This window comes from Salvelinus fontinalis, unplaced genomic scaffold (genome assembly GCF_029448725.1).
Source record: "Salvelinus fontinalis isolate EN_2023a unplaced genomic scaffold, ASM2944872v1 scaffold_0638, whole genome shotgun sequence".
In the NCBI taxonomy this organism is placed as follows: Eukaryota; Metazoa; Chordata; class Actinopteri; order Salmoniformes; family Salmonidae; genus Salvelinus; species Salvelinus fontinalis.
In genome coordinates this window covers 38427-59693 of record NW_026600847.1, presented here as the reverse complement: position 1 = coordinate 59693, position 21267 = coordinate 38427, and the positions used below count along the sequence as shown (strand labels likewise).

Sequence of the window (21267 nt, the reverse complement as noted above, 5' to 3'; positions counted from 1 at the left end):
GGGTCGTACGCACTACCTCTGTAGTGCCTTGCGGTCGGAGGCCAAGCAGTTGCCATACCAGGCAGTGATGCAACCAGTCAGGATGCTCTCCATGGTTTAGCTGTAGAACCTTTTGAGGATCTGAGGACCCATGCCAAATCATTTCAGTCTCCTGAGGGGGAAAATGCATTGTCACCAATTGCATCACTATCAGAATAAAATGATATGATACCAAGGTAAAACGCAGTAACTGCAGCCAAGGGCAGGTTGAAACCAAGCTAAAAAGCACTAAGTTCAGTTACTGCCATTTACCTTGGTTTCACAGTAACCTTTTGCAGTTACTGCTAATACGGCCCCCATTTTCTCCAAAACACAATACAATAGAGGCAGGAAACGTGTCCACTGACTCGCCAGACATGACCCTATGTGAACCAAGGTCCTCTACTCCACCAATTAATTCACACATAAAACGGTCAACCGAATCGTTTCTAGTCATCTCTCCTCCTTCCAGGCTTTTTCTTCTCTTGATTTTATATTGCGATTGGCAACTTTCATAAATTAGGTGCGTTACCGCCACTGACCTCGTTCGTTTTTCAGTCACCCACTTGGGTATAACCAATGAGGAGATGGCACGTGGGTACCTGCTTCTATAAACCAATGAGGAGATGGGAGAGGCAGGACTTGCAGTGCGATCTGCATCAGAAATAGAACTGACTTCTATTTTAGCCCTTTGCTATGCAGACGCTCGTTGGCGCGCCCAAGCAGTGTGGGTGCAATAATTGAATAATATAGATTTCTAAATTCATTTGGTGTAGTCAGCCTGTTAGTCGTGATAATGCTTTAAATCCATCACTGCAAATAACTTGACAGTTTCGAAATCGAATACATGTGGATCACATTTTAGGGTTGAGGTATGATTCTGTGGAAGGCTTGGCAACAGACTGCACCTGTTGCAGCAAGCCCAGGCACAACTGGAGCTGCGCTTTATGGAGCGGGCACACCATAAATAAGCCTGTAGACTATATCAATAGGTTAAGGCTACAATATCCTTTCATAGTGTTTATATCAGTACAACAACATAGGTCTATCAGATAGCGGACGTTTGGGGGGCATAGGGCCTACCTTTTCTGGAGACACAGGATAATCAAGTTTCCGTTATGACATCACTTGTTTACAATATTAGTCAATATGCCTACTATGTCAAAAAGTGCGGGCAAAGAAGAAGAAAATGTGAGTAGGCCTAGGATAATGCTTTGTTCGTTCTTCATATTAATATCGCTTCACATTTGTATAATTCTAAAGATGGATGATGAAAGTCTATGAGATGAATATGTAGCCTACAGAATCAGTCATCATGTAGGCCTACGGCTAGTTGACTACTTTAAGAATAGTTTAACAATGTAAATGGATCAAACACAATTGTTTTAGATATGAGCTTGATTCAACATTTTTCATGCAAAGTGAATTGGCAAAAGGGGGAATTATTGCAAACCAAGTGACAGGGATGGGGTCTACTATCAAAACCCCACGTCTAAAAAGTTTTGTCATGATTGTCTCTGTATTTGTAGGGGTTACAGGAAGCCCCAGAGAGGACATTCCCTGTATTCTTCAGAGGAAAACTGGGGGAGAAGGTTAGTGTGATAGTATGACATTCCAAATGATCTGAGATCCCCAATTTCTTTCAAATGAAATGTTACCTAATTATATATTTTTAATGACTTCCTTCCCATTTCCAGTCCTAATTCCACAACCATTCCCACTGTAGTATCCATTGCCCTGACATTGAGGTTTGTTAAAACACAATCCACAGCTCCATCAGGAGACCCCCGGGTTTGACCTGTTGGACCCCAACATGAGAGTCATGGATGTTAGTTATAACTGCCTCCACGACAAACACCTGAAGAGTTTTTTCCGCCATCCGGAAAGGAAGAAGCGGCTGGTGAAGCAAGGCCTCATCACCTCAAATGAGAAGGCATGGCAAACCTCCTTTTTCTTTCCAAAATCTTAAAGTGACACTTATATGGAACTGAGAAAATTGGACAGGTGTAAGCAATATGATGGCTAGGTGAAATGTTTGCCATTTTGCTTAGTTTACACAAATCCAAATCTACAAGTGCATATGGTCATTGTTAGTGCAGGTTGTAAAAGAGAATGTGTTCTTAATGTCTTACCTGGTTAAATAAAGGCAAAATCAATCAATATTGGGGTGGAGGTTAGAGGTAGATTTGGGATTGGGTGTTTGTACACATGAACTTCCTCTAAAAATGCTCTTTTGTGGCTCCTCCCTTTCAGGTGCTGTGTACGTGTAAAGAGTACAATCGCTACAGTAGCTACATCAAGTCAGTTCAGTTGCTGTGGGAGAAGCAGTGCTGTGCCCAGCAGGTTAGAGTGGTCTACTTTCTAGATGCACAATTATAAAAACACAAAAGCTATATTGTAAGACACACCTTTCCATGCGTTTTATTTCAACTGTGTATGCAACTTGCTGTCGCTCATGGATCGGGAAAGGGTTTTCTGATCACGTGACAACACCAGGAAAAACTTGTGGAAGGCAAGGGCGCAAATGAATCTCTCTCTCTCTGTCAGAAAAATCTTTTGAAGCAGTTCCTAGTCTTGCAGCAGCAAGGGGAGGTTCCTTCCCACATCTCACTGACGGATATCAGAGAGTGGCTCATTGCCAAGGGTAGAAACTACTTCAAGAACACGTGAGTGTTATTAGAATCTTTTACCCAAATGTGTTAAAAAAAACATAAGCAAAGGTGTGGAATCACGTTGACCTCCTATCTAGCAATAACTTAAGAAATAGATATGGTGGACAGTTTGAGTTGTAGGAAAATTAAGGTAAATCATGTTTGATGTTCCCTTGTATGTGAAGGTTTCAGAGTGAAATGGAAAAGGGGAAGAACCTTCACTTGGCCGAACTGGCTTGGGATGTGAAACGACGCCGCAGGCTTGAGGAAATGGAAAGAGAAGTGTGCAGGGAGCTGCGCCTGGCGCGCCGAATCCGCTGGTCGGTGATTGGACAGGTAAGGATGGAACAGCGGCACTCCTAGGGCTGATATCAACTCATAGTTGCTTAAGCAGCATTAGGACCTCAGTGTTTCTGTTGGTATCTTCATCCATTTGCCTCTCTCTCTCACCCGTCTCTCTTAGCCTGGTAGCCAGATGGGAGATTGGAGACCCCTGGGCATGGAGACACACACACCTCTGGTAATGGACTCTCCCTTCAAACACTCCACCTCCTCGATGGACACTCTTTCCAGTCAGATCTCGACTAAGAACCTCGAGGTTGCTAGGCTACATACTGCCAGACCACGTTATGCCAGACCACCAACTGAAAGACCTAGCAGTGACTCTGATCACTCTGGAACCTTGTCGACTGTGACGACCTGCTCACCACATTCAGCTAGCCCGTCAGTGGTAGGTCATTTTGGTCATGAACATGTTCCCAGCTTTCACTCTTTGGGGGCTGTAGACATATTACTGCTTCCCTGTCTCCCATCTCCTGGGAAATCCATATCCAAGTACAGTTGCAAGAAAAAGTATGTGAACCCTTTGGAATTACCTGGACTTCTGTGTAAATTGGTCATAAAATGTTATCTGATCTTCATCTAAGTCACAACAATAGACAAACACAGTCTGCTTAAACTAATAACACACAAATAATTTTACTTTTTCATGTCTTTATTGAACACACCGTGTAAACATTCACAGTGCAGGGTGGAAAAAGTACACTCAGCAAAAAAATAAACCTCCCTTTTTTAGGACCCTGTCTTTCAAAGATAATTCGTATAAATCCAAATAACTTCACAGATCTTCATTGTAAAGGGTATAAACACTGTTTCCCATGCTTGTTCAATGAACCATAAACAATGAATGAACATGCATTTGTGGAACGGTCGTTAAGACACTAACAGCTTACAGACGATAGGCAATTAAGGTCACAGTTATGAAAACTTAGGAAACTAAAGAGGCCTTTCTACTGACTCTGAAAAACACCAAAAGAAAAATGTCCAGGGTCCCTGCTCATTTGTGTGAACGTGCCTTAGGCATGCTGTACGTAGGCATGAGGACTGCAGATGTGGCCAGGGCAATACATTGCAATGTCTGTACTGTGAGATGCCTAAGACAGCGCTACAGGGAGACAAGACGGACAGGTGATCGTCCTCGCAGTGGCAGACCTCGTGTAACAACACCTCCACAGGATTGGTACATCCAAACATCACACCTGCGGGACAGGTACAGGATGGCAACAACAACTGCCCGAGTTACACCAGGAACGCACAACCCCTCCATCAGTGCTCAGACTGTCCGCAATAGGCTGAGAGAGGCTGGACTGAGGGCTTGTAGGCCTGTTGTAAGGAAACCGGCAACAACGTCGCCAATGGGCACAAACCAACCATCGCTGGACCAGACAGGACTGTCAAAAAGTGCTCTTCACTGACGAGTCATGGTTTTGTTTCACCAGGGTTGATGGTCGGATTCGCGTTTATCGTCGAAGGAATGAGCGTTACACCGATGCCTGTACTCTGGAGCGGGATCGATTTGGAGGTGGAGGGTCTGTCATTGCCTTGGGCGGTGTGTCACTGCATTATCGGACTGAGCTTGTTGTTATTCCAGGCAGTGTCAACGCTGTGCGTTACAGGGAAGAAAACCTCCTCCCTCATGTGGTACCCTTCCTGCAGGCTTATCCTGACATGACCCTCCAGCATGACAATGCCACAAGCCATACTGCTCGTCCTGTGCGAGATTTCCTGCAAGACAAGAATGTCCGTGTTCTGCCATGGCCAGCGAAGAGCTCGTATCTCAATCCCATTGAGCACGTCTGGGACCTGTTGGATCGGCGGGTGAGGGCTAGGGCCATCCCCTCCAGAAATGTCCTGGAACTTGCAGGTGCCTTGGTGGAAGAGTGGGGTAACATCTCACAGCAAGAACTGGCAAATCTGGTGCAGTCCATGAGGAGGAGATGCACTGCAGTACTTAATGCAGCTGGTGGCCACACCAGATACTGACTGTTACTTTTGATTTTGAACCCCCCCTTTGTTCAGGGACACATTATTCCATTTCTGTTAGCCACATATTCAGTTTATGTCTCAGTTGTTCAATCTTGTATGCTCATACAATTATTTACACATATATAATTTCATGAAATCAGAAGTACAATACAGCAAATGAAAGATAAACATCTTGTGAATCCAGCCATCATTTCCGATTTTTAAAATGTTTTACAGCAAAAACACAATATGTATTCATATTAGCTCACCACAATAGCCAAACACACAACGCCATGTTTTCACCATGTTTCCACCGCATAGGTAGCTTTCACAAAACCCACAAATAGAGATAAAATTAATCACTAACCTTGAACAACTTCATCAGATGACAGTCTTATAACATCATGTTATACAATACATTTATGTTTTGTTCGAAAATGTGCATATTTGAGGTATAAATTGTAGTTTTACATTGCAGCCACCATCACAAATAGCACCAAACAGCCAGAATAATTACAGAGAGCAATGTGAAATACATAAATACTCATCATAAAACATTTATGAAAAATACATGTTGTACAGCAAATGAAAGATACACTGGTCCTTAATGCAACCGCTGTGTTAGATTTTTAAAAATAACTTTAGTACAACATACAGCATGCAATATTGTGAGACAGCGACCCTACAATGCTCCACCTTGTTGGAGCCAACATAAATACGAAATAACATCATAAATATTGTCTTACTTTTGATGTTCTTCCATCAGAATGTTGTGCAAGGAGTCCTTGTTCCAGAATAAATCGTTGTTTGTTTTTAGAATGTCCATTTCTTCTGTCGAATTAGCAACTTTGGCTAGCCATGTGGAGCTCACGTGTCCAAGAAATGTTTGCGCCTGGAACGAAAAATTCCAAAAGTCCCAATAAACGTTGAATAAACTGGTCAAACTCGGTTGAAAAATCCTACTTTATGATGTTTTTCTCATATGTATCCAATAAAATCAAAGCCGGAGCATTTCGTCGTGTAAACCGAACGCATTTCAGAAGACAATGTGAGGTTCCCTTGTGCACAGCTGACTACTGACAAAAGAGCGGACCTGTTACTCCAAAAGCTCTCATTCGGCCTCACATCAAGCTAGACACCCATTCAACCTTCTACTGCCTGTTGACATCTAGTGGAAGGCGTATGAAGTGCATACAGATCCATAAATATAAGCCAGTTGAATAGGCAGGCCCTGACACAAAGCCCCTTTTTCAGAATGTTCACTTCCTGTCTGGAAGTTTGCTGCCAAATGATTTCTGTTTTACTCACAGATATAATTCAAACAGTTTTAGAAACTTCAGAGTGTTTTCTATCCAATAGTAATAATAATATGTATATTGTAGGATCTAGAACAGAGTACGAAGCCGTTTAATTTGGGCACGATTTTTCCCCAAAGTGAAAACAGCGCCCCCCCCTATTAAGAAGAAGTTAAGTTTGCTGAAAATAAATATAGTTGACAGTGAGAGGACGTTTCTTTTTTTGCTGAGTTTATGTGAACCCTTGGTTTTAATAAATGGTTGACCCTACTTTGGCAGCAATAACCTCAACGTTTTCTGTATTTGCAGATCAGACCTGCGCAACGGTCAGGAGGAATTTTATACCATTCCTCTTTACAAAACTGTTTCAGTTTAGCAATATTCTTGGGATGTCTGGTGTGAAGCTCTCTCTTGAGGCCCTGCCAACGCATCTCAATCGGGTTGAGGTCAGTACTCTGACTGGGCCACTACAGAAGGCATATTTTCTTCTGTTGTAGCCATTCTGTTGTTTATTTACTTCGGTGTTTTGGGTCGTTGTCCTGTTGCATCACCCAACTTCTGTTGAGCTTCAATTGGCGAACAACCTTAAATTCTCCAACAAAATGTCTTGATTAACTTGGCAATACATTTTTCCATTGATGATAGCTAGCTGTCCAGACCCCGAGGCAGCAAAGCAGCTCCAAACCATGATATGATGCTCCCTTCACCATACTTTACAGTTGGGATGAGGTTTTGATATTGGTGTGCTGTGCTTTTGTTTTCTCCACACAGTGTTGTGTGTTCCTTTCAAACAACAACATTTTAGTTTCATCTCTCCACAGAATATTTTGCCAGTAGCGCTGTGGAACATCCAGATGCTCTTTTGCAAACTTCAAACGTGTAGCAATGTTTTTATTTGGACAGTCGGTGGCTTCTTCATGGTGTCCTCCCATGAACACCATTCTTGTTTAGTGTTTTACGTATCGTAGACTCGTCAACAGAGATGTTAGGATGTTCCAGAGATTTCTTTAAGTCTTCAGCTAACACTCTAAGATTCTGCTTAACCTCATTGAGCATTCTGCGCTGTGCTCTTGCAGTCATCTTTGCAGGACGGCCACTCCTAGGGAGAGTAGGAACAGCGCTGAACTTTCTACATTTATCTACAGTTTGTGTAACCGTGGAGTGATGAACATCAAGGCTTTTAGAGATACTTTTGTAACCCTTTCCAGCTTTATGCAAGTCAACAATTCTTAATCTTGGGTCTTCTGAGATCTCTTTTGTTTGAGGCATGGTTCACATCAGACAATGCTTCTTGTGAATAGCAAACTCAAATTTTGTGAGTTTTTTTAGGGCAGGCAGCTCTAACCAACATCTCCAATCTCGTCTCAATGATTGTACTCCAGGTTAGCTGACTCCAATTAGCTTTTGGAGAAGTCATTAGCCTCGGGGTTCACGTACTTTTTTCAACTTACACTGAATGTTTAAATGATGTATTCAGTAGAGGCAAGAGAAATACAATAATGTGTGTGTTATTAGTTTAAGCAGAATGTGTTAATCTGTTGTTGTGACTTAGATGAAGATTAAATCTAATTTTATGACCAATTCATGCAGAAATTCAGATAATTCCAATAGGGTTCATATACTTTGTCTTGCCACTGTATTTGGATGATATGATGTAATATGCGTTTGCCACTTTGGTAAATGTAAAAAGTCTAGATGAGGAAGATGATTAAGTTGCAACAATGGAGACCACACATTTGATATAGAATAATTGCAACAACAAAAAATGAAAGGTATACTTGTTATATTTACTTTAAAAATATTTTGGATATGGATTAACATGTGTTTTGATTTCCAACATACTGTAAATCTTAATCAATTCCGTTGATGTACCTTTCTGTTTTCATTAATACAGATTACTGTTAGGGACTTGCTGCTCATGATTGGGCACATAACTAGCTCAGTATTGGAGGAGGTAAATAGCATCCTGATCCCTGCCTTGGTTGACCTTATAAGGCTGAGAGCTTCAGAAAGTGATGCAGAGAGTATGCTCTCCATCAGCAAAGACACCAACGAAGATTCAACCCAGGGCTCTGTCAGCTGTACCTCCCTACTCTCCAAAGTCAATGTGATCTGTCTCACTCAGAGTCCTGACAGTAAGTCCTCCCCAATCTCCATTGAAGAACCAGTCAAAACTTGTTGTAGCAGCAGTTCTCTGTCCAGTGAGGAACGAGCACACTCTTCCTCCAGTCAGATCTCTACTAAGAACCTCCTGGCTACTTGGCCACGTTCTACCAGGCCACAAACTGCCAAACCGCCACCTGCTAAACCATCACCTGCTAAACCACCATCTGATAAACCGTCACCTGCTAAACCTTCACCTGCTAAACCACCATCTGCTAAACCAACATCTGCTAAACCACCACCTACTAAACCACCACCTGCTAAACTACGATCTGCTAAACCACAATCTGGCAAACCACCACCTGCTAAACTACGATCTGCTAAACCACCATCTGCTAAACCACCACCTGCTAAACCACAATCTGCTAAACCACCACCTGCTAAACTACAATCTGCTAAACCACTACTTGCTAAATTACAATCTGCTAAACCACCTACTGCCACTGACTACTCTGGAACCTTATCTGCTGTGGTAGGTCGTGGGCATGTCATCCCTCTCAAACTGACCTTGGCCCCTTTCTCCTCCTTACTCTCCAGCGAAGAGACCAACACCAACCTCCCCTCCAGCAGCCGCCCCTCCTCATGCTCTATCAAGCTTTTAGACAGAAGGAGTGACATTCCTTGCTCCCTGGCAGTGAGCTCTATTTCAACTGTTCCTGGACCTGACTCTAGCAGGAGCCCTAAGCGGGAGAATCAATATGCTACTGAGGTCTCGTCGATCTGCCTCAGCCAAGATAGAAATGGCCAAGGAGGGAGTGTGACACCTCCAGCCCCTTTGGATGTTTCCCTCCCCTCCATTATTGAGCGGGCTGGCGGACTTGTATGTTCCGTCATCTCCCAGTCTTTAGCAATTGTGGAGGCGCGGTCAAGTGTGATTGGTGAGAAGGGCTCTCCATCTCCCACCACAGTCTCCCATTCTCCTACAAGGGTGTTTGTCAGCCACTTAAGGAGTAGCCCATTAGGTGAGGACCTTGTAGATTCAACACTTGCGGATAATATCTCTGTCCTGAAAATGGAGGGAATTTTTTCCTCCTCTCCGACTTTGGACGAGATAGCTGCTTGATCTCTCCTCCAGTTGTTCTTCATCATCCAGCGAAACACTGCAATGTGTGTCTGTTGGCCCTCTTGGCAGTGGGTCGGAGACGTCCTTCAAACTTCTTGGGGGTCGTACTCTGAGTATTGCCACCCCAACGGCCCATGTTATCACAGAGGACTTAGAAGTCTACAGTGATGAGATCATTGACGAAATCCTTATTATAATGAGGACCAAAAAAGATGATGACAGTGGAAGTGACGTCTCTGGTGCATCAACACCATGCAGCACACCAGCACCACAGAGTCGGTCCTCTTCTGCACTGAGGGGAGTGCTTCCCCATGACAGGAGGATACTCAGCACAACACTGCTTGGAATCCAGAACACACTAGACAGTGAGAACCTCTCAGGAGAGTGCTCCATCTCACCACAGGACAATGCCAGAGTCCTGGAGATGATAAAGTTGCTGCAGAGGCGCCTTGATGGGACACCCTCAGAGTCCTCCATCCATATCACAGATGTGGCTTCACCCTTGGGCTTTCCTCTCCCTGTATCTCTCCATGCTGTTCAGTCGTGTGTATTTGCCACTGACAAAGACCTGAAGGCAGAAAGAGTGAAGGGAGTCTTTGAAAGCCTGAGATCCCAGTTTATGAGCTACTCCATCAAGCCTGTGAGTAACATCATTACCAGGGCAACAACAAAGATGGCTGCCTCCAAGCAGGTTAGTTTAGAGACACTCCAGGCAGCATCAGCAAAATCATCTGCTGTGGCTCAGAACCTTATTAGTTCGGTTTTATTTCAAGTTGCCAAGGTGTCCTGCTCTGATGACTTAGAGGGTCTGGGTGATCATCTCAGATGCCCCTCAACTTTGACCAGAGTTCTGACACCTTTGACCTCAGAGAAGGCTACACTGACACCTGCTGTTCTGAAGATCAGAAGGGAGATGTGTAAGGAAGTGGCCACTGAACTCCAGAGTTTCTTGATCAAGGAATCCCTTACTGGCACCCAGACACCATCCAATGGACATGCTTGCACTTCTGGTTCTGCCCCAAGGGAAGCTGTGCGGGACATCCTGAGGAAAACCAAAGAGGAGGCTTCCAACAAAAGCCTGAACAATATTTTCTCTGTTAATTTGGATGAGCGGCTCACAGACTCCATTGCAGATGCCTTATATCCAAAGCTGCATGACGCATTGGAGTCCAAGAGAGAGCTGCAGGCTTCTTATTACAGCTCCCAGATCAGCTGCAGCCTCAGCCCCTTCGAAGTTGAGAGCAGCCTAGAGCTCCAGGAGTTCACTGACCCACTATCTGAGTCAGTATTGTGTCTCCTGGATAGGACATTTGGAGATAAAGCTCAGAACTTAAAGACAGGCGGGGGTGTTTTACAATATGTCACAGACCCAGCCTATAAAAAGCTTTTGATTGGACCCCACACCAACAATGTCAATGTGGTTGTGCACACGATTGCAGTAGAGGAGTTGCCTGTTGAGGGTTGTATTGCGCAAAGTGAGGCCATTCATGGCCTTCACAAGAAGCAAGAGTTACCTTCCAGCACCAGTGACAGAGGGAATGAGACCCCGAGCCCTACTAATTGCCTGCTGGAGGGTGTAGTGGGCAAACTAATACGGAAGATGCTATTTCAGGGCCTTGACATCCCTGAGTTACCCATGAACGACAGCCGCTCTGAGAGCTTTAAGCCACAGTATGAACTGATTGCGAAGCTTTGTCCTCTGATGGTAAGGACAATCATGGCTACAACCATAGCCAATCAACAACCTACTATTCAAGAAGCAGTGATGTCTTCCGAGAACATCCATGTGAAAGAGCTGTGTGAGGCAGGTATCAAACCTCTCAAAGAGAACCATGTACCCGATGACTCTGAGACAAACATCATGGTCAGAAGGGCTTTGAGTGAAATTGAATCCTGTATGATTGAGACCTCCGCCAACGACTCTCCCAGTCTACATTCCACACCAGAGGTGGTTGTAGACCTGATCACCAAGCTGCTTCATGGGTATGAACTTCACTCAGAGGACTTTGCATCACCTGTGTCATCCCCAACCACCACTCTCTCTGATGTGGCAATGGACATGGTGGTTTCTGTCCTTCGGGACCTGTCCGATTCCCCAGACGTTACCTCCGCATTGGAAATGACCAAGGATCTCAAGACGCCGTACTCCCGCCCCTCAAGTGCAAGGATTGTAAGTGCCCTCTGCAGAGAGCTGGAGGAGCACGTGGGCTCTCCTGATGCTCTGAGGCGAGCTTTGAGGCGCGGCAGCGGGGAGATGACAACAGCCATTGCGAGTGCAGTCACCAGGGAAGTCAACCGTCTGGGTTCAATCGTACCCAAAGTCTCTGTCCGGCCGCTGTCCTCAGACATCTGCCTAAGGACAGACCAGGACAAGGTCACGGTTAAGAGCCGATGTGGCTCGGCTGAGGTGAAGACATCCCAACCGGTGTATATTATTGTTCACGTAGAGGCGGTGATGGATATCATTGTCCGGCTGCGCGCTCTGATTGTTCCTCGGACCCAGGATAAACTGGCCAGCTGGACCCTAGTTGAGGATGTGACCAACAAGCTGTCCAGTGCTCTGTGGGTGAGGGTGACTATCAGGTGGAGGGAAGCAAATGTCTGCCTGAAGGCAACAGACATCTTTCAGTTGGTGCTGTCGGTGCATAGAAAGTTGATGCAACGCTATGGCACAGAGGAAGCCCTACAGAAGATACTGTGCCACAAGGCACCCAAGCTGCACAAGGACATTGTCTGTCTTGTCACGAACGGAATTATGGATGCACCATCCAAACTTCAAGGCACCAAAAATCTGGAATCTACACTCAACTTGAAAGAATTGACAGCCTTGTTTAATGAAATGACAACCCGTCAATCTTTGAATAAGAAAGCTGAGCAGAGCAGCATCAAGACTGAGATTGAACAGCCGGAGAGGTCCACTGTGGATCAAGTGACATCCGGTTCCAGCAGCTTCATTAGGGAGCTTATATTAGAAGAAGTCCTGATGAAGCTTGTCAAGAAGATATGCCGTTTTCCAAAAAGGACCAACAAACATCAGCGCATCCAGATCAGTGATCTGGTGACTGAGCTGATTCGATTGTTCGATGATGAGGTGGCCAAATATCTGATTGAGGAAATGGGAAGCCAGCAAAAAAGTTTTAATTCTAAGATGACATCGAAGCTGGCAGATGCCATCTACACTGACCTTGGGAAGGTCAAGCGTTTGAAACGCTCCTTGAAAATTGACGATTTATTTGAGGATCAGGAGATGCTTTCCATTGTCTCTGACATTGTTTCCCACAAGCTACTGGCCATCTTGAAACCCTCAGTGCCCAACCCATATGACCGCGAGACCTCAGATCTTGAAGAGTCATGCAGTGATGATGTGGAGGATGCGGAATCTGAGGTGGTGCATTATGCCACCGGCAGAAAGGTAAGACAAGCTCAGATTACTCTTGAATGGTCATTGGTTGTGCTTTTTGATATCGGCACCAGTAATTATAATTATAGGAATATGTAAAGGAAGTGAAATTGATGTTTAATTGTGCATCTTTGAATTCTGATCACAGTCCAAGATGAGGATTGTCCTTACAGACACTACAGACAAGCCAGAGATGTACATTGCTGTGGATTCTCCACCTATGAGTGAGTGTTCCTGGGGGGAAATGTTCTTATGCGACAATTATGTATAAAGAAGTAATAAATTATTGTTTTATCAGACAATTGTCCATCTGAAATTCTTACATATTTTCATCTTCTTGCCAGTTAAATTATCCAAGATGAGGAAAGGCATCCGGGGCTTCTTCTGGGGAGTCCAGAAGGCCTGGAAACGCTTGGTCACCTGCAAGTCCTCTGGGTCCTCTGATGGATAGCCTGGATGACGTGCAGCCCATGTCAGTTGCTTTTGCCAGGCTACATCTGAGGAGAACACCACAACTGGCCTCAATACAACATTTTTATTTTTGTTGTTCATTTCTGTTTTCATTTTGAGTCCCCTAATGCTGCTCTATTTGAACCAGGCTGTCAGTGGACTAGCTTACCATTAGTTTATACTCCTTAAGGAAGATCCACTATAGGCTACTCAACACCAAAATTCCATCTGGGTCTTTTGATCCCTTATTAGCTCCCACTCCTGTAACTAGGAATGTGAGCTTCTAAATGTCATTCAGACATCTACAGCTTCTCCTGTGATTAGGAAGATAAGCTAAGAAGCCCAACCAATTTAGATGTGCTGTACATCTGATGCCATCTCCCTATTGTAATCATTGATCCACGTCCATTGCAGCCTCTACATTTGATGTAGATATTTAGCCTAAATTAAAGAATTACAAGGAGGGTAGGGCGACAGCAGCTTCTACTCTTACGATTAGGAAAGTGGTGCTAAACCTTTTCTGCTTTGAGGAACTATGTATTTTATTTTTCAATCACTTACATACTTTTTAATGGATGTTTTAATAAACCATTTGTATTGCAGATTTTGATTAATATTGTATCTTTCATAATTGTTCATTTTAATTTAGGTATTCATTTGATGACATGGGACTAAAGCGTAGTTTATACCCTACATACGTACACAATAAATAACTACAAGCAGCTACACAAAAAACACTCTACACAAGAACGCAGGATCAGCATTTTGTGAAGCGTTCTTGTGTTGCACACGAAGGGTATGAACTAGGCTTAGTCATTTTATGACTTCTATAAGGGTATATAATGGTATCCATAGTGCAGTATTAAGATATTCATTATGGAGCTTTATATTATAGTAGAAATAATGTAAATGAGTAAAAGTGAATTGATGTATGTCAACTTGATGGCGATATTTGCTTGCTCAACAAAAGCTATATTGGTGTTAGAAGGTCTGAAGTTGCATGACATTCACATATTTATTTAATTGGCACGGCCCTGAAAGAGGTAGAAAAGGCCTCAAGATGGCAACAAATATATTCTATCAGAAAATCGAATCAATGTATTTATCCCATGCGCTGAGTAGAACAGGTGAAATGCGTACTTACATCTTCCTCAAACTCTGCCTTGGCAGAGAAGGGCTTGATGAATCATATACAGTATATTGAATTCAGAGTTTCTAGTGTGAAATACAACATTGCTGCCTGACAAATTAATTAGCAGTGTAATATACACTGAGTGTACAAAACATGAGTGCTCTTCCCATGACATAGATGGACCAGGTGAATCCAGGTGAAAGCTATGATCCCTTATTGATTTCACAGTGTAGATCAGGGGTCGGGAACCTATGGCTCCCGAGCCAGGTGTGGCTCTTTTGATGATTGCATCTGGCTCGCAGATAAAACAAAATATTCTCACATTTTTAACTTTTTTTTAATTTTTATCCCCACTGATCACCACACAGCCCTGAATACCCTGCCAGTCATACAGGAAGGAAACTGAAAATAGTCTGGGAAGCCATTTGACTAGATGTTCAAGAGTCTTATGGCTTGGGGGTAGAAGTTGTTTAGAAGCCTCTTGGACCTAGACTTGGCGCTCCGTTACCGCTTGCCGTGCGGTAGCAGAGAGAACGGTTTATGACTAGGGTGGCTGGAGTTTTAGACAATTTTTAGGGCCTTCCTCTGACACCGCGTGGTATAGAGGTCTTGGATGGCAGGAAGTTTGACCCCAGGGATGTACTGGGTTGTACGCACTACCTCTGTAGTGCCTTGCGGTCGGAAGCCAAGCAGTTGCCATACCAGTCAATGATGCAACCGGTCAGGATGCTCTCCATGGTGCAGCTGTAGAACCTTTTGAGGATCTGAGGACCCATGCCAAATCTTTTCAGTGTCCTGAGGGGGAGAAGGCATTGTCATGCCCTCTTCATGACTGTCTTGCTTGGACCATGTAAGTTTTTTGGTGATGTGGAGACCAAGGAACTTGAAGCTCTCAACCTGCTCCACTGCAGCCCCGTAGATGAGAATGGGGGCGTGCTCGGTCCTCTTTTTCCTGTAGTCCACAATCATCTCCTTTGTCTTGATCACGTAAATATATTATTCATTTTAGGTGTTTCCCTGTGCTGAAAATCAAGTATAGTTTGGTGGCAAGGGCAGTGTCCTGACTTTTTGGGAGCAGTTATCAGTTGTGTACATTGCATATGTCTTAGTAAAACACCCTTGATGTTTATTATGATGTTAAGGGGGTGGGGTGGGAATGCAACAATATTGTATATTGTTTGGGGAAAAAATATGGGGTCAATTTCACGCATTAAGTGTTGAATTCAAAATAAAATAAATTGTAAACATCAGAAATAAAGTTGAAAATGTGAAGAATGAGAGAAGTGATGGATTTTGAGAGAATCGTTTGTAGATTTGTAAACAAAAGGAGCAAAACTAATTTAAAAGCAGAACAAATCATTTGAAAACGAATTTAAAAATAGTCTTTCATTTTAACTCTTCAAACAACCAACCCTATTGAATCCATTTCGCGCTTGCCTGCAGTTATTACCTTTGGTTAGATGACTTGGATTTCACGGACAGTTTTTTTCCGATTGCGAGTTTTGGTGGTTTTATTTTGTCCTACTCAGTTGTGTAATTTTATGATTTCATGTCTATAGACTGTTTAGTGAGGAGTTAAACCGGAAATTGCTTCTGCTACATCTTTCATGTACCATCCCTGAGATGACTAATACAAGAAATGATTGACAGTCATTTTCAGCGATCTATATAACCGGTCTAGTTTACTGATCATATTGGAGCTCCCTGCTATGTGTTGCTCTTGTCTTCTTGTCAATATGGGGGCGCTGTTTCACCATTGGAAAAAATAGTGCCCAAATTAAACTGCCTCGTACTCAATTCTTGCTCGTACAATATGCATATTATTATTACTATTGGATAGAAAACACTCTCTAGTTTCTAAAACTGTTAGAATTATGTCTGTGAGTGAAACAGAACTGGACTTAGAGCAATTTTCCTTTGAGGATTTGAAAATGCTGAAATCTGCTCGCTGTTCCCAGAACAGTTTATTAATTTGCCTGTCCTCTATTGGTTGAGATGCACTGCATACGCCATCCCCTGGGTGTCAGCGAATAGAGGGACTTGAAATGGAGTCTCTAGGCAGATCTGAAAGTTTATAAATTGCTTGGAAACGAGGTGTCCCCTCTTTTGACTCTTCGCTCTGACGCAGGGAGTATCTTGGTATGTCGTGCTAGAAGCTCCTGTTTTAGCTCTTAGTTATATCCGGCTCTGTTTTTATTCGATATAGGTGTTAAAGACATCATAATGTTGTTAATTTAAACCGATTTATAGCCGTTTATATCAGTGTATTGCGATTTTCCTGGATTTCTTTGTCATACGCTTTCACGAGTTGGACACTTCTCCAGTGGGTGGCTAACGTTAGCGGCTATTTCGACAGGACAAGAGGACATCTTTCAACCAAAAGACGATTGTTCTGGAGAAAAGACACCTTGCCCAAGATTCTGATGGAAGCTCAGGAAATAGTAAGCAGTCTTTATGCTGTTAATTCGTACTTATGTTGACAAATGTCAAATAATAATTCCGCCATGAATTATGGTGCGGTCTCGCTTTAGCGCACGCTGTATGCTTGAAGTAACGTTAATTTTAAAAATGTAACCCAGCGATTGCATTAAGAACTAATTTGTCTTTCAATTGCTGTCCAACCTGTATTTTTTTAGTCAAGTTTATGAATAGTTTTCGATTAGAATAGGTGCCTCTCCAAGATGGCGCCGGACAGATTGCTTGAGGTTTTGGACACTATTCTCATTGTATAAGCACGATTTGTGCCGCTAAATATGCACATTTTCGAACAAACTCTATATGCATTGTGTAATATGATGTTATAGGACTGTCATCTGAAGAATTCTGAGAAGGTTAGTGAAAAAATTTATATATTTTGGTGGTTTATACGTTATCGCTATTTTTGCCTTGAATCAATGCTGTTGTGATATTTGCTATTGTGGTAAGCTAATATAACGCTATATTGTGTTTTCGCTGTAAAACACTTAGAAAATCTGAAATATTGTCTGGATTCACAAGATCTGTGTCTTTCATCTGCTGTACGCTGTGTATTTTTAAGAAATGTTTTATGATGAGTAATTAGCTAATACACGATGGTCTCTGTAGTTATTCTAGTCGCTTGGTAAACTCTGATTTATACCTGAAATATGCACATTTTTCTAACAAAACATATGCTAGACAATAAATATGTTCTCAGACTGTCATCTGATGAGGTTGTTTATTGGTTAGTGGCTATTTATATCTTTATTTGGTCGAATTTGTGATAGCTACTGATGGAGTAAAAAAATGGTGGAGTAAAGAAGTGGTGTCTTTTGCTAACGTGGTTAGCTAATAGATTTACATATTGTGTCTTCCCTGTAAAACATTTTAAAAATCAGAAATTATGGCTTGATTCACAAGATGTGTATCTTTCATTTGGTGTCTTGGACTTGTGATTTCATGAACATTTTATTATATGATATCCCTGTGGCTTTAGGCTAGGCTATGCTAGTCAGCTTTTTTGATGGGGGTGCTCCCGAATCCGGGTTTGTGAGGCATTAGAGGTTAAAAACCTGTAGAATGAGAGTAGTTACTCAATATTTTTCTGTTTCTCAAGGCTCAAATTCGTATGGGTCCATTCGGCAAAACCACTACCACCATCACCGACAAAAGTTGCAGCCATTGTGTCCTTTCCAAGTAGCCTATATTTTTTGTATTTAATTACTTGTAAACTTCATACTTTTTATTAGTTCCAATAGGCCTCCAGTGTTGTTTGCTTGAACAGTCACTGAGGCTGTATTTAACGTTAAACAATAGTTATTTCAGATGCAGCAGTTTTAGATACTTAGCTAACTAGCATTGATAGCTAAGCACCAAAGATACAGGCTGAGAGTCTAGGATTCCTGTACATTTTTCCTGTAAATGTCGTTCTTCAAACAGGCTTAATGTTACATCAGAATTTCTGAACCAAGAGGAGCAACATCACAAGACTTTCTTGAATGCTTCTGAATCAAACCAAGAAGACCAAGGCGGAGTTTGAGAAGTGGAAAATTCTTGCATTGGTTGTTAATTTTGTCAATCTAAAGGCATAACCCGAATTCGAGCCAATAATAGGTAGTTGAACATGTTACTCCACAACCTTGTGAAAATGACATGTCAAAAACAAAAACAACTTTATCGAAGGATCCTTTTGATTTGACAGCCTGCGATTTGAACAGATGATTTCTGCATGTGTGATTTCCACCGTGAAGCATGGAGGAGGAGGTGTGATGGTGTGGGTGTGCTTTGCTTTATTTAGAGTTCAAGGCACACTTAACCAGCATGGCTACCACCGCATTCTGCAGCGATACACCAGCGATACGCCAGCCCATCTGGTTTGTGTTTAGTGGGAGTGTCATTTGTTTTTCAACAGGACAATGACCTAACCCACCTCCAGGCTGTGTAAGGGCTATTTGACCAAGATGAGTGATGCACCAGATGACCTGGCCTCCACAATCACCTGATCTCAACCCAATTGAGATGGTTTGAGATTAATTGGACCGAGTGAAGGAAAAGCAGCCAACAATTGCTCAGCATATGTGGGAACTCTTTCAAGACTGTTGGAAAAGCATTCCAGGTGAAGCTGGCTGATAGAATGCCAAGAGTGTGCAAAGCTGTTATCAAGGCAAAGGGTGGCTACTTTGAAGAATCGCAAATATAAAATATATTTTGATTTGTTTAACACTTTTTTGGTTACTACATGAATCCATATGTGTTTCATAGTTTTGATGTCTTCACTATTTTACAATGTAGAACATAGTCAAAATAAAGAAAAACCCTTGAATGAGTGGGTGCATCCAAACTTCTGACTGGTACTGTATAGCTTACACCAAAGGGTAAAATCTATATATTTTCAGCAAAATAGTGCATCTCAGCGTCTGTGGTCTATGATTTATGCTTAATGATATGGACTGCAGATTACACCATAATGGGGGTAGGCCTGGGCTCACAGAAATAAGAATGAATAGAATGGGCTTGGAACTCTAACCCTGGAAATTGACTGGTAAACTCATGGGTACACTGCCAACGGCTGCCTAGTATTGTGACGCAATAATTTCAATTGTATTTTGGAATTTGCCTTCATTCTTATTTCTAAGCCAGTTTAATATTCAGTAGCATTCAAGCTTTGGCAACCTCAGATGAAGTACGATGTTTTACCGGCTCATTTTGGAGACCAACGTAGGCTAGACCTGTAGCATGGACAGCGACGAGGCCCGAAAAGTAAGTTCATTTCTATCGCTATAGGCCTACCTTGAAATGATTGACTGTAGACAGTTTTTGTATTGATTACACTGAAACATGTATGGAAAAGGGTGCATGTCTGAGGTTATGTGTAAATCCCCTGTCGCCAGCATCGAGTCTATAGTTCAAATGGATCGATTTGGCTTAGATCATTGTGTCTTAGGAATTGCCATTTTATCAGACCCGTATGGCCGAGGTCGCTCACGCACACCTGGCGTCAGGAAAGATTTATTAAGGGGGCAGTCGAAATCGATGAGGGGGCACATTTTTGGGGGGTTCTTGCATTGGAATTATATGGAATTCTGCTTATATCACAAACATAAAGTTCAAATTCTGAGACACAGCGATCATTGAGTGCATTTGAAGTGACCACTCAGCGATCATTGAGTGCATTTGAAGTGACAGGTAGTATTGGTGCAAAATCTGTAGTATTTCCGCTGCGTATCAGCACAATGGACAGTGCCCTACACACTAAAGCAAGGCTGTTTGGTAATGAATATAGGCTACAAGATAGATAGTGTAATTCACTTATTACAAACAGCCTATGTGAATGCAGCTGTACACACAGATGTTTTACCAAAATAATACAAACTAAATGCTTAAAGTAGCCTAGTAGCCTAGTTATTCATGCATGCAAACAAAAATAGGCTACTGAATAGCAGTTTGGCTTAGAATAGCCTACTGACACAACTGTGAATGCAACGAATGAACGTGAACAGAACAAAACAGTGGTACCAAGTAGTATGACTAGTAAACAAAATGTCAGATTGATAAAGATATGACACAATCTACAGTATATTTAGGCTAGTTACATAAACAGTAAACAAATGCAGCAAACAAAAGGCAAATAACCAAAACATAGTCTACAGCCTGCTACAGTGAGATGCAGCCATGCACAGCTGTCTTGCCCAAAAAATAGGCCTTTACAGGCCCGCTTCAAACATGGAAAGTCATGCTGCTCATGGGTTCAGTAACACGTTATGATATGGCACAATACACTTCTGTGGATCGAATTAGACCCACATAATCAATTAAGCAATGCCAGCCTACTGTTAGGGTTGCGAAAGTTCAACTGAGATAGGAACAATAGTACACCTGAACTTGGTTAAAATAATTGTTTAATTCAAAAGTTAATAAATGGCAAATACAATTTCCGTATATACGGGTTCAATGTTTCATCACGCAGGATAAGACAGAGAACTGATTTGTTTCTGACAAAAATATTATATTATACTCGTGACAGAGGTTAGTTCCAACTTCCGAGCCGGCCTGTCAGAGTAGAGACTGGGCGTGGTTTAGACTCACCCAGCCTATCGTTGATGTTGGCGCCTTAAGCCAGTCCTGGCCCCTTAGCGCATGTGATGTCCCGACGCTGTTGCTGTGTAGATTACGCTCCTTCACCCCAAAGACTGAGGTCAGACAGTTTTATAACATTGTCTGAGATATCTGCACCTGTATACATTGTCCACTGTTCTCGCTCAAGGCTAACTACAGCGTCCCAGCTTCTTATCTGAGCTAACTGTTAATTCCAGCACACACACACAGACATCCAG

General features: G+C 42.6%; 2 protein-coding genes across 3 annotated transcripts; both read left to right on the top strand.

Moving 5' to 3' along the window:
- The first annotated feature begins 216 nt into the window (after positions 1-216).
- Positions 217-9419, top strand: LOC129846888 (uncharacterized). 2 transcript variants are annotated; one of them, XM_055914692.1, is made up of 7 exons: positions 217-1610; positions 1790-1951; positions 2272-2361; positions 2566-2684; positions 2855-3005; positions 3133-3399; positions 8969-9419. In XM_055914692.1, exons 2-7 carry the CDS (start codon positions 1832-1834, stop codon positions 9044-9046), a joined length of 825 nt encoding a protein of 274 aa, XP_055770667.1. In that variant the 5' UTR covers positions 217-1610; positions 1790-1831; the 3' UTR covers positions 9047-9419. The 2 variants fall into 2 exon arrangements, with proteins under 2 accessions (XP_055770667.1, XP_055770666.1); XM_055914691.1 differs by lacking the exon at positions 8969-9419 and having other exon boundaries at positions 220-1610; positions 3133-4024.
- Positions 9420-9490: 71 nt separating this feature from the next.
- On the top strand, positions 9491-13946 carry LOC129846887 (uncharacterized). The gene is made up of 3 exons (XM_055914689.1): positions 9491-12906; positions 13043-13118; positions 13239-13946. Exons 1-3 carry the CDS (start codon positions 9691-9693, stop codon positions 13343-13345), a joined length of 3399 nt encoding a protein of 1132 aa, XP_055770664.1. The 5' UTR covers positions 9491-9690; the 3' UTR covers positions 13346-13946.
- Positions 13947-21267: the final 7321 nt, after the last annotated feature.

What these genes read in the sequence shown, in the direction of transcription:
- LOC129846888 (XM_055914691.1), top strand. Translation starts at nt 1,832, where the DNA reads ATGAGAGTCATGGATGTTAGTTATAACTGCCTCCACGACAAACACCTG. An exon ending in TCATCACCTCAAATGAGAAG is followed by an intron (nt 1,952 to 2,271) that starts GCATGGCAAACC and finishes CCTCCCTTTCAG; the next exon opens with GTGCTGTGTACGTGTAAAGA. An exon ending in AGCAGTGCTGTGCCCAGCAG is followed by an intron (nt 2,362 to 2,565) that starts GTTAGAGTGGTC and finishes TCTCTCTGTCAG; the next exon opens with AAAAATCTTTTGAAGCAGTT.
- LOC129846887 (XM_055914689.1), top strand. Translation starts at nt 9,691, where the DNA reads ATGAGGACCAAAAAAGATGATGACAGTGGAAGTGACGTCTCTGGTGCA. An exon ending in ATTATGCCACCGGCAGAAAG is followed by an intron (nt 12,907 to 13,042) that starts GTAAGACAAGCT and finishes TTCTGATCACAG; the next exon opens with TCCAAGATGAGGATTGTCCT. An exon ending in TGTGGATTCTCCACCTATGA is followed by an intron (nt 13,119 to 13,238) that starts GTGAGTGTTCCT and finishes TCTTCTTGCCAG; the next exon opens with TTAAATTATCCAAGATGAGG.